The sequence below is a fragment of the Carex rostrata genome, chromosome 23, assembly GCF_964058835.1.
Source record: "Carex rostrata chromosome 23, lpCarRost1.2, whole genome shotgun sequence".
In the NCBI taxonomy this organism is placed as follows: domain Eukaryota; kingdom Viridiplantae; phylum Streptophyta; class Magnoliopsida; order Poales; family Cyperaceae; genus Carex; species Carex rostrata.
This window is the reverse complement of record NC_135940.1, coordinates 328922-340697: the sequence shown is the minus strand read 5'-3', so window position 1 is coordinate 340697 and position 11776 is coordinate 328922. Positions and strand designations below refer to the sequence as shown.

Here is an 11776-nt window from a genome sequence, read left to right as displayed (position 1 = left end):
ATGGAACTAATATTAATTAGTCTCTTGCTCATCGCACTAACCATTTTAATATTCTTTCTCTACGCCCTCTCTAAGCTATTTTCACCATCACACAATACTCCCCTGCCGCCGGGCCCCACCCCAATACCGATAATCGGAAACCTGCTCCACTTATTGGATGGCCAACCACACTGTTTGTTTGCCAATCTCGCAAAGGTCTATGGTCCTATCATGTCTCTCAAACTCGGTCTTACCACCGCCATTGTCGTCTCCTCACCTCAGATTGCACGTGAGGTCCTACAAAAGAAGGATGCATTTTTCTCTGCCCGATCAGTACCCGACTCAATGCGCGCTTATAACCATCATGATGCTTCCATGTTTTTCCTTCCAAGCACATCTCCTCTATGGAGACGCAATCGTACCATTTGTGCCACCAATCTCTTCTCGGTACGCAGCCTTCAAACAACTAGAGAGATTAGGGCACAAAAGGCATATGATATTATACAATTTTTTCATGAAAGAGCAGGCCATCCTATATGCATCGGCGAGATAATTTTTGCCGGAATGCTTAATATAATCTCCAATGTACTATTCTCGCAAGATGTGGTTGATATCAATTCCAAGTCACGGCAAGAGTTCAAAGAGTTGATTAAGGAATCCATCAATGAAAACCTAAAACCTAATGTCTCTGATTCCTTTCCTTTTCTAAGATTTCTTGATCTACAGGGAAGACGGCAGAATGCTGCCCACTACAATCGACGATATTACAAGTTTTTCAATGTTATTATAGATGCACGCTTACAGTACAGGAGCAGCAATGGAAAAAACTATGGTGATTTCTTAGATTCCTTGCTCGATTTATTTGAGGAATCGAAGATAACTCGGCAAGAAATTCAAGTACTTCTTACGGTAATTTATCTCATTTCTTTTAACACTGGGTACATCAATTTCAGATATATATTAACAGCTTGTCACTTGGGGGTATTAATTAAGTTTCACAACATTAATTGCATATTAGCATTCATAAAATGTAAAAAATTTCCTCAACAGGAAATTTTTGGGGCTGGAAGTGAAACAACTTCTGTAACAGTAGAATGGGCAATGGGTGAACTTCTCCATAACCCTGTTGCCATGGCAAAAGCTCAAGTCGAAGTGCGGGAGGCTTTTGCATTGCAAACTTTGGCGGAACCAGATATAATCAATCTTTCATACCTCCAAGCAGTGATTAAAGAAGTATTGAGATTACATCCGCCGGGACCATTATTGCTTCATAAGGCCGTGGAAGCAGGAATAGACCTTGTTGGGTACAGAGTGCCGAAAGGAGCGCAGGTGGTAGTAAATGCATGGGCTATTGGGCGGGACCAACACGTATGGAACGAACCAAATGCATTTATGCCAGAGAGATTCTTGGCGAAACAAATCAGCTTTCAAGAGAGAGATTTTGAGTTCATCCCATTTGGATTTGGCAAGAAAATATGTCCCGGGTTGCCTTTTGCTGTAAGGGTAGTGCCTTTCGTCCTTGCTTTAATGCTTGCCGAGTTCGATTGGATGCTTCCAGATGGAATGGAACCTAAAGATGTAAATGTCACAGAAAAGTTTACATCTGTGCTCGAGCTCGCTGTTCCCCTCCGTGTAGTGCCCGTTCCAGTATGTAACTAACATATATATGTTCATATATATTGTTGATCTTGTAAATATTTAGCTATATATTATAGTATTATTATTGGAAATATTGACATAATTAATACGTACATTGCTTTGTTCAATACTGTGGTAATTGACATCTTATTAGACACAGCTATAGTAATTAATAGGCACAGCTACATTAATTAATTGATGTAACAATAACATAGGCAGTTAGCATGCCATTCTGTTAGTTAGTTATATCATGATCTGTATTAAGTCTTGGTAAATAATCGACAAAGACTTGGTAAACCCATCCCTTTTATGTGAAAATCAGGTCTAGCAATGGCCATATGTGAAAACTCAGCCCAAAAACCTTTAAAATCATTTGTGAATAGCACATAGGCCTTGCTTACCTTCCCCAACAAGATGCAATGGTGGATTGGTGGTGCATTGCATTGTCCCTTTTTAAGAGAGGTTAATATGCAAATTGTTGTTGAATGGGTCCGGGCTGGGCCTTCATAGGTTCGGTTCAGTGGCTAAAAAGGAACAGAATAGGACTTGTAATTCTTTATATGGGCCGGGATTAAAAATCTGATTTCCAAAAAGGAATTTCTGGCCAATTTATTTGCTTAAAATTCATTAATTAAGAGTTTAACACATATATTAGTACAAATGTGTGTTAAATAATCGGATTCAGGAATTAACAATGGTATCAGATTTGTCACAATATGATATCTAAACATATTAGTACATAAAAAATACATATCACATAGTCACGGATAAATGTCATGCCCCGAATATACAGTATAGATGAATTCTTATGAAGTGTTTTTAACGTCTTCCATCGCTTAAAATATAATTTTTTTTATAAACCATAATTAATAAATAGAAATTTAATAATCCAGCATGATTGCTTTTTTTTTTTTCAAAAACCACAAAGACCAAATGGCCATTTCGGCCTCCACATTAGCTTTTGCCCCATACCGAATTGGTCATTCGGTCTCACCACTTTTTTCACTTTTCCCCATTTTTCCGTGTGGCGGACTGTGTAATGCCTCCAGATCGAAATGATCATTCCGTCTGCTTCTTTTTTTATCTAAACCGAAATGGCCATTCGGTCTCCTTTTTTTCCTCCAGACCGAAATGGTCATTCGGTCTCCTTCTTGTTTTTTTTAATATAAATATTCTTCACCCTCCCGATGTCCAACAGAAATCAAATTCTTCTTCTCCACCATTTTCAGTTGAAAATCAAGCTTCATCGAAATATTGTATTTTTATAGATCGGCCTCTACATTGTGTTGGTAGCTTTCATTTAAAGATTATAGTAAGTTTTTTTTTTCAATTACGGTCATATTTTAGATTGTAAAATTAAAAATTACATCGACGATTAATTGTGATTGAAATTGTTTGATCCACCTATAACAATGTTTGAAACCCTGTTTAAGTTATGTTCAAGTTATAACCTATTTAATTATTGCAAATTTACAACATCTTAGATTGTTGTAGTGATTTGGAAATACTACTTATTTACAATGCATTGAAAGGGTTTATTGTAGTAATTTAGAAATTAGTTACTAAAATGTCTAAATTTAATCGCTATGGATGTTACTCACTTGATATGTTAGGTTTTACAATGTCGATGAGTTTTGTTTACAGTTTGTATGTAGTAATGTTAAAGTATGGATTTGATCACTCTGTAAATTTGCGAAATTTTAGTATTTTTATTTGTTTCTCTTTATCTGTTTAGGTTTTAAAGTTGGTTTTACAGTATGGATTTGTTATTTTACCTGCTATATTTTTTTAATATAATTTTTAATAGAAATATTTTAGGTTGTAAAATTAAAAATGATATCGACGGTTGATTGTGAATTTTTTTTATTAGATAATGTCTGAAGTAATAATAAATGTTTGTCATAGACGCAAAATTTCAGACGCACCAACCTGCACATTTCCTGTTACTAACTTAACGAGTCTTGATGAGCTAAGAAGACACATATATGTTGGCATTCGTTTGCTCCCTATCCAGTTCGATTTGACAATCAGGGCTCGTTTGAACACGGCACGCTCGTTTGAACACGGAACCACCTGACTCAGTAGAAAATTACCGGTTATTTAACATAGACCGCGAAGACATATGGCACATGGTACTTGAATATGTCACTCCGATACTGAATTTTAAACTTCTTGATTTAGTAGTTGAGTCAGTACCATTTGTTAGTCAGACTAATTATGACCCATATCCGAGTAGTGTACCTGGAAGTAGCAGAGACACAACGGTGTCTGATTCACCCATATATTGTGATGACCCACCCGAAATACCGATAGTGGATGATTTGGCAACTTCGAATTCAAAAATTTAATAATTAAATTTAAATCCAAACCGATATTAAACAAATACCCTTGTATTTGCCACATGTATTTTATGTTGATGTGGAAGCAACTTCAATAAACATTGTTCATCTTGCATTTCACCTTCCATTTTTCACTACAATATAAATAAATACATACAAAAAAATATTAACATGCAAATCCAATTCAATATTAACATGCATTCTATTACTTTACAAAAAAAATACACATAAACCATTTATATTACAAAAAGAAAAAATTACACATAAACCATTTATTTATATTACAATTACTACATAAATCATTTATTTATACTACATGCAAACTGTTGTTCTACCAATAATCTTTTTCGTTTATTTGACTAATTTGCAAAAACATACAATTATTGAATTTTACGATTTCTTCTATTTTTGAAAGATATGCAGGTTCAAGTCAAATAGAATGGCAATATGGAATACTTGAACTGAAGAAATCATGAAGACACTTATTAAGAATACAAATTGTAAAATCATAAACTTGGTAAAGTAAGTTTGAGGCTGTTTAAACTAAGAACAAACGTTGGTAACATTTGTAAAACATTGTAACGTTTTTAGCCTGTCAGAAACGCTAAAGTGACAGCTTGATCAAACTCAGAAGCAATTTAAAACGTTGTAACATTTATAAAGCGTTATAATGATTTGAGAATGTCAGAAATGCTGAAGTACAGCTGGATCAAATTCAAAATTGAATTACAAATGTTGGTAACGTTTGTCAATCGTTACAACGATTTAATTAAATTAGCTTTGTAACGTTTGACAAAATTTGTAACGTTTTAATTAAATCTGAGCTTCAGAAATTCTTGTTTTTAATCAAGATTTTACAGTACCAAACGTTACATAACGTTTTACAATCGTTGGTAACGTTTTACTGAGCTATCAGAAAATTGAAACCCTAAATCGCATTTTGAACTAAAACGTTGTAACGTTTTATAAAATGTTGGTAACATTTTAAGTCAAACAGCTCATTTTTTAGCTGTCTCTATAAATAGAGTTTTGGGCTTCTTTCTCAAAGTATCTTAGCCGACCCTAACTTTCTAAAATGTGATTTTCTGAGAGCTTTAGTTACTCCATTGTTGTGAGAGCTTAAAACTTCAAAATCCCTCAAACAACCTCAAACCCACTTCACTAATCTTGAGTTAGATTAGGTTAGAGTGATCTATTGAGTGTTTCTCTTGAGTAGCTTAAATTTTGAGACCTTGTTCTCATCTCTAGTTGGCCGGTCGACTTCCCCCTTGGATTGTAAGAGCTCAACGGTTCACAAGTTATAATCCTTTTGTATTGGGTAATAGAAAGGTGCCCCTATAAGAGGTTGCGAAGCCCCGGAGACGTAGACCTTTGTTTTGCCGAACTCCGTTAACATCCCGCGTGTCAAATTTCTCTAAACTCGTATATTTTACTTTCAATTACATTTATTTTCAATTTTTGAGCAATTAGCGGTGCATTTAGTGTAACACAAACTACATACAAATAAATTACTACATAGGCTGTTTATTTATACTACATAAACCACTTATACTACTAAAAATAAAAATACACATAAACAATTTATTTATACTACATGCAAATAAATTACTACATAAATCATTCAACTATTAGTACATGCATGTATACTAAAAAAAATACATGCACATAAACCATGCATCTACATAAACCATGCAAATAAATAAATAATTCAAAAATTACTACATGCATCTACACTAAAAAAAATACATGCACATAAACCATGCATCTATATAAATCATGCAAATTAATAAATAATTTAAAAATTACTACATGCATCTACACTAAAAAACTACATGCACATAAACCATGCATCTACATAAACCATGCAAATAAATAAATCATTCAACAATTACTACATGCATCCACACTAAAAAAACTACATGCACATAAACCATGCAAATAAATAATTCAGTCAACAATTAGTACATGCATCTACATAAACCATTTATACTACTAAAAAAAATATACACATAAACCATTTATACTACAAAAAGAAAATATTACACATAAATCATTTATTTATAATTACTACATAAATCATTTATTCATAATTTCGGATTATTTATCAAAAATAAAATAATTAAACACATACCTAACGAAATTTGTAGATCTGAAGCTCTTCTTGTTTTCCTTTCAAAATTATATAAACCTATGTGATTAGAATAAAAATTACACAAACTTTGAGAGTTTAAAAAAAAAATTGGATGAAGGAAGAAAAGAAGAGGAAGAAGGAAGAAAGAAGAAAATGGGGAAGGACGCAGAGAAGGGAGAAGAGGGATGTGTCTGGGGGAAAGTGAAAAAAAACATGGAGACCGAAATGAGCATTCAGTCTGGGTAAAAAGGGATTATGGAGATCGAATGCTCATTTCGATCTGAGGTAAAACTGAGGCAAGACCGAGTCCTCATTTCGATCTGCAGAAAAAAGGGATCTTCTATGGCTGCAGTTCTGAAAAAGTGAAAAAATTGGTGAGACCGAATGACCAATTTGGTATGGGGGAAAAGCTAATGTGGAGACTGAAATGGCCATTCGGTCTTTGTGGTTTTTGTAAAAAAATAATAATAATTATGCTAGTTTAATAAATTTCCATTTATTAATTATGGTTTATAAAAAAAATTCCTTAAAATATGAGAAAAAGGTATGTCCGTTTACTTTCTAGAAAATAACATAAAATTAAATAACGAGACGTACACGGTACATCCTAACCAACATACATACAACTTACAAGAAGATGATGGTTCAAATACTCGTAACTTTATTTTTTAAATATTAATATTTTCAAATTTAAAACTCAAATATCAAAATAAAACTGTTAAATTTGATATATATTATTTTCTTTGTGCAGATACAAAAGATGCGACATTTTGTCTTTATTTTGTTTAGTATCAAGAACTTACAAAAATACATTTATATGGACAAATTCTGAACTTTGATTTTTCAACTTTTTTATCCTTATAAATACAAAACTGAAACATGATAAATTTTTAATGTGCATGTAAACAAAATAATATAAAACACATTTAGCGGTTTTATTTTGACAAATATTAATAATTTAAAATTTAAAATTCAAATATCAAAATAAAACCATTAAATTTGATCTATATTATTTTCTCTATGCACATACAAAAGATGAAACATTTCATCTTTGTTTTGTTTGATATCAAGATCTTACAAAAATATATTAACATTGACAAATTATGAACTTTGGTTTTTCAACTTATTTATTCTTATAAAAAACGAAAAGTGATAAATTTTTAATGTACATGTAGAAAAAATAATATAAAGCACATCTAGCAATTTTATTTTAACAAATAAGTTAAATTATTTTTGTTATTAGAAATATAAAAAGTGAAGGCATTGATATGGAGATACAAAAAAAAAATAGAAGCATTTGAACCATCCTTCTTAAAGAATACATTCAATATCTCAGAACACAATGGAGCACAAATTTAAAACTAGATTATCGTATTGTTAATGATGCCACCCGCTTAAGTTTTTTTTTTTTTTTTTGAAAAGTCCGCTAAGTATCAGACCATTTCCCCAAAGTTGTGTTGCATTTACTATTACTAATGCGATAATAGGCAATAACTATAACAAGTTATCAACATCAGCATTTGATGAGATGGAGAAAGATGTTTAACATATCCAGCGTAGATAAATCAAATTGATCCACAGAGCCATGCAGTGGCAGAACAGATGTCAGATTGATTAATATGATAGTGTAATATATCAGAACCCAAATGTCATAGTCAGATTTAGTAGAACTAATGGGCCAAAGGATCAGGAGTTTAATATCGCAAAGGGAAAATCATATTACAATTTGTACCAAATTTCCATGGTGCACAGAAGCACAAGTACAAGAACCAAGTCCGATGCAAACCCAAAAAAGAACAATCTGGTAGCTCAAGGATTGTACAGTCAGCAAGCACCCAAAAAAGAAACAACCGATAACGTATCATATACCTATGGATTTAGTATTCATTTTCTGAAGCTCTCTTTTCCATCTGAAGACCGCTCAACACACTTAAGACTGCAAAAGAAGAGAAGAAAGATGAGTAGATCAGTAGCATGTACTGACAGTTTTCCTGTGATTGGTCCTACCTATATCTGCACCTTTTGTAAAATTTAAATTTCAGAAATCACCTGATATTTTGCCTAATGGCATGTTCAGTAGTTTTAAACGTTTGCAACTTACTTTACAAGCATTACTTGCAAAAAAGAAAAGAAAAGAAAAAAAAAAAAGAGGCCAATTTGAGTCTCAACTTGCAAATGAAACAGGTTTTGGGTGTTATTTGCAAATATGAAAAGTGTACTTTGCAAAATACCAAGCTCCTGCAGCTGATTTCTCGCATTGGTCTCTAAGAAAGAAATAAATAGCACATAGCTGAGAGAGAGAGAGAGAGAGAGAGAGTTTACCTTGGTAGAGATATTGTTGGAGAGCCAGTCAAGACCCTCATACAAGCCTTCACCAGATGTAGCACAGGTGCTCTGTATGTACCTGCACAAGAAGCCCGAAAACATTAGAGTTTAGACATAACTCGCAATCTTAACTTATCAACCTCAAGTGCAAGAGAAATGTTCTTTTGACAGACGAAATTAAAAGAAAAGGCACAGTAATGGTAAATTTCTCTCTTTCTTTCATTTTATTTTTTAAAGCTGAGTGACTTACCAGTGTCGCTGGCGCAGGGAGTGGAGGCCGAGCTTGTCAGTTATCTCAGCAGCATTCATGGCATTTGGCAGATCCTGCTTGTTTGCAAACACAAGCAGCACAGCATCCCGCAGCTCATCCTGTGACAAAAGATACAGTAAAAGTTGTAATATTTCAAAAGGAACATTACAAAACATACGACACCATCAATATGCTCAAAAAAAGCTGCCAGGTAGAGATACTGACCATCCAACACGTCGAGTTTTACCAACCCTGCTCGCTTTAGGTACATGTCAGAGAGACAGAATAGACTTTTCACCATAATTTTAACAGAGTTTTATGATAACCTCATTTCCATTTTGATTTAGAAAACGTAGCACCTATAGAATCTATTAAAGTTTCCCACTAGCATTGATACACTGTTACTTGAGCATACAGCCCAACATTTCTCATAATTACAAGTATAGAGATATTTCATATCTGCAGACAGCATCCATTCATTAGGTTAATTTGATAAGAATGGGTATTCCAAAATATTGACCATTTTGCCCTTATTAACCAAATGGAGCAAAGGCATCTTGAACAAAAATCAAGGCAGATAAATTTCAAGTAACTATTGCTCCAAAATATTGACCATTTTGCCCTACTGCCCCAAACAAATCAAGCCCAAGTTGAACTAAAATCGAGGCAGACAAAGGTTCCATTGGAATATAAATTAATCAAATATCAAGGACTGCTGGCTGAGCTAATAAGACGCTGGACAGTTTAATCCTTGCTAGTATAAGAAATATTGATATCAGAGAACATTATTGGGGTAAAGATCGGAACAACTTTGGTGATGATATAATCAATCCAATTTCTACAAACATGAAGGGTCAGATTCGGCATCCTAATAGTATAGAGCCACTTTGGACTTTCTCATTTAACTCCTGATCAAAACTTGAATTGTAAGATATGACAAGGGCTATAGTAAAACTATACCTCATTAAGCATCCTGTGAAGCTCATCTCTGGCCTCAACTACACGATCTCTATCATTGCTGTCCACCACAAAAATAAGGCCTTGTGTGTTTTGGAAATAATGCCTCCACAGTGGTCTGATCTGTTTATTTAATTAAATATATACCAACTCAAGAGTTAGAATTAGAAAAAGGATAAATAACTGGAGACATAAAGCTCATATAAAGAAATCCCAATGCTTACGTTTTAAAAAAAGATCTGGGTAAAATAAGCAAAAAAAGTCATACATTGCATTTTATACAGAGATTGTAAAATTAGGTGAGAACGTACCTTATCCTGGCCCCCAACATCCCAGACAGTGAAGCTAATATTCTTATACTCCACAGTTTCCACATTAAACCCTATTAAATTAAAAAAGTTTATTACATTTCATCCTCTCCTCTTAACAATATCCTACTTTTACAACAATGTTCTTCTAAAATTAGCAACAAATCCAATATATCATGTATATGATGAGCAGACAACTTTTACTGAAACACGAGCGTTTTGATCATATTAAAGATGTCATTTCAAGTACTAATGATACATGGAAGTCGAAGGACAGGAAATAAAAATAAGTGGTATGGTATACTTTTTCAGAATAAAGATAGAAAATAGGAACTGATCATATACCTATGGTAGGGATGGTGGTGACAATTTCACCAAGCTTGAGCTTGTAGAGAATTGTAGTTTTACCGGCCGCATCAAGACCAACCATTAGAATTCTCATTTCCTTCTTAGCAAAAAGTCGGCTGAACAGCTTAGTAAATGTAAGCCCCATCTTTTCCTCTCCTGTTAAATACACAAGAGCAGAGCAACAAATGATCTAAAATTTGTATACATAGAAGCTTCACTAGGGACAAAACCAGTAAAATCAGCATAAAAGTATGTAAGTTTAATAGAATTGCTTAATACATATTACAGTAAATTACATTCAGACAACATATTAGCTGGAAAAATCAGAAAATTTTCTCATTTAGTGCCTGAATAAGGTTAATTCGAAGTAAATGTGGGAATTAGCACAAGATAATTGAACCCTGGCAAGAATTGAAATACAGAACTTACGTAGAATCAAAGATCCGATCAACTTAAAAACCCTATTCTTAGAGTGGCTAATCGAAGCAGTTTAGACGAATTTCTAAAATTTGCTCACTCATTTTCATGAAAAATTGAAGTAATACGTAATTACGTATGGTCATACAGGGGGCATAACAGTTCATTCATATCGCAAACGAGATTAAAGACGTATAAATTAACTCAAAATAGGATCGGATCGGATCGGATCGGATCGGATCGAAGAAGAGGAGCTCTAACCTTTCTTTTTCCTTTTCTGATAAGTCGACCTTTTTTTGAATGGGGAACGTAAAAGAATGCAAGAGACTCTAGAGGCTTCCACCAACAGAAGAGGGAGGGAGGGTGGAGGTTTAATTTATAGATGGTGAATTGGGAATAACCGAATAGGGGATTTTTTTATTATTTTATTTTAATCTCCATTTAATAATAAATGGAGATATTATTGAATTTTGGAAGAAAAAAAAAATCAACACCATTATCAGCACATACAACACATAATCATTACTGGCATTTTTTAATGATTTATTTTTTGATGTTTCGATATAGATAATCAAGAAAAACCACTTGACCATTATTAATTTTGACAATATTGATAATCTTCAAAATGAAACTACAATATAAAATATAATATTGTAAATCAAGTGGCTAGAAATTAAATTTTCTAATGATTTTAATAAAGTCGATATTTTGATAGAATGTAATTTTTTACAACATGTAATGAATAAATTGTTTATAATTATTTTAATGAAGTATTTGGATTATCAGTGTGAAGAAGATAGAGGAAAATTTTATTGAATTATGCAAAATTACAACTAAAGAAGAGAGAAAGGGATGAGAGTGTCCATTTTGTTAAACCCGGAGAGGATTGAACAAGGTTATGAATGGACCAAGCGATGGAGGAATGAGATGCCATGGCCCACTACACAATTCCGCGTGGATATCACGCAGATCGGCAGATGACAGCGGCTCGCGCCACCCTAGCACGTGTCTTGAAGAATTAAACCATGGGCCATAGAGTCCTTGACCCGTGACTCCACCGAGTCCGCATCCTCTGCGTCTGCGT

The 11776-nt window shown here is 33.5% G+C and overlaps 2 protein-coding genes across 3 annotated transcripts; one reads left to right on the top strand and one right to left on the bottom strand.

Moving 5' to 3' along the window:
- Positions 1-1640, top strand: LOC144575156 (cytochrome P450 76M5-like). Its single transcript, XM_078325273.1, has one exon. It carries the CDS (start codon positions 1-3, stop codon positions 1636-1638), a length of 1638 nt encoding a protein of 545 aa, XP_078181399.1. The 3' UTR covers positions 1639-1640.
- Positions 1641-7678: 6038 nt separating this feature from the next.
- Positions 7679-11077, bottom strand: LOC144574577 (ADP-ribosylation factor 1-like). Of its 2 annotated transcripts, none has more exons than XM_078324560.1 (7): positions 10954-11068; positions 10273-10431; positions 9931-10001; positions 9623-9742; positions 8663-8781; positions 8410-8491; positions 7679-8023 (listed from the first exon to the last, which is right to left on the bottom strand). In XM_078324560.1, exons 2-7 carry the CDS (start codon positions 10418-10420, stop codon positions 8018-8020), a joined length of 546 nt encoding a protein of 181 aa, XP_078180686.1. In that variant the 5' UTR covers positions 10421-10431; positions 10954-11068; the 3' UTR covers positions 7679-8017. The 2 variants fall into 2 exon arrangements, with proteins under 2 accessions (XP_078180686.1, XP_078180687.1); XM_078324561.1 differs by lacking the exon at positions 7679-8023 and adding an exon at positions 8183-8201 and having other exon boundaries at positions 10954-11077.
- Between the last annotated feature and the right edge of the window lie 699 nt (positions 11078-11776).

Coding starts and splice junctions, on each gene's coding strand:
- LOC144575156 (XM_078325273.1), top strand. CDS start 1: ATGGAACTAATATTAATTAGTCTCTTGCTCATCGCACTAACCATTTTA.
- LOC144574577 (XM_078324560.1), bottom strand. CDS start 10,420: ATGGGGCTTACATTTACTAAGCTGTTCAGCCGACTTTTTGCTAAGAAG. Junction 10,002..10,272: donor CACCACCATCCCTACCATAG/GTATATGATCAG, acceptor TTAATTTAATAG/GGTTTAATGTGGAAACTGTG. Junction 8,782..9,622: donor TTCACAGGATGCTTAATGAG/GTATAGTTTTAC, acceptor CTTTTGTCACAG/GATGAGCTGCGGGATGCTGT.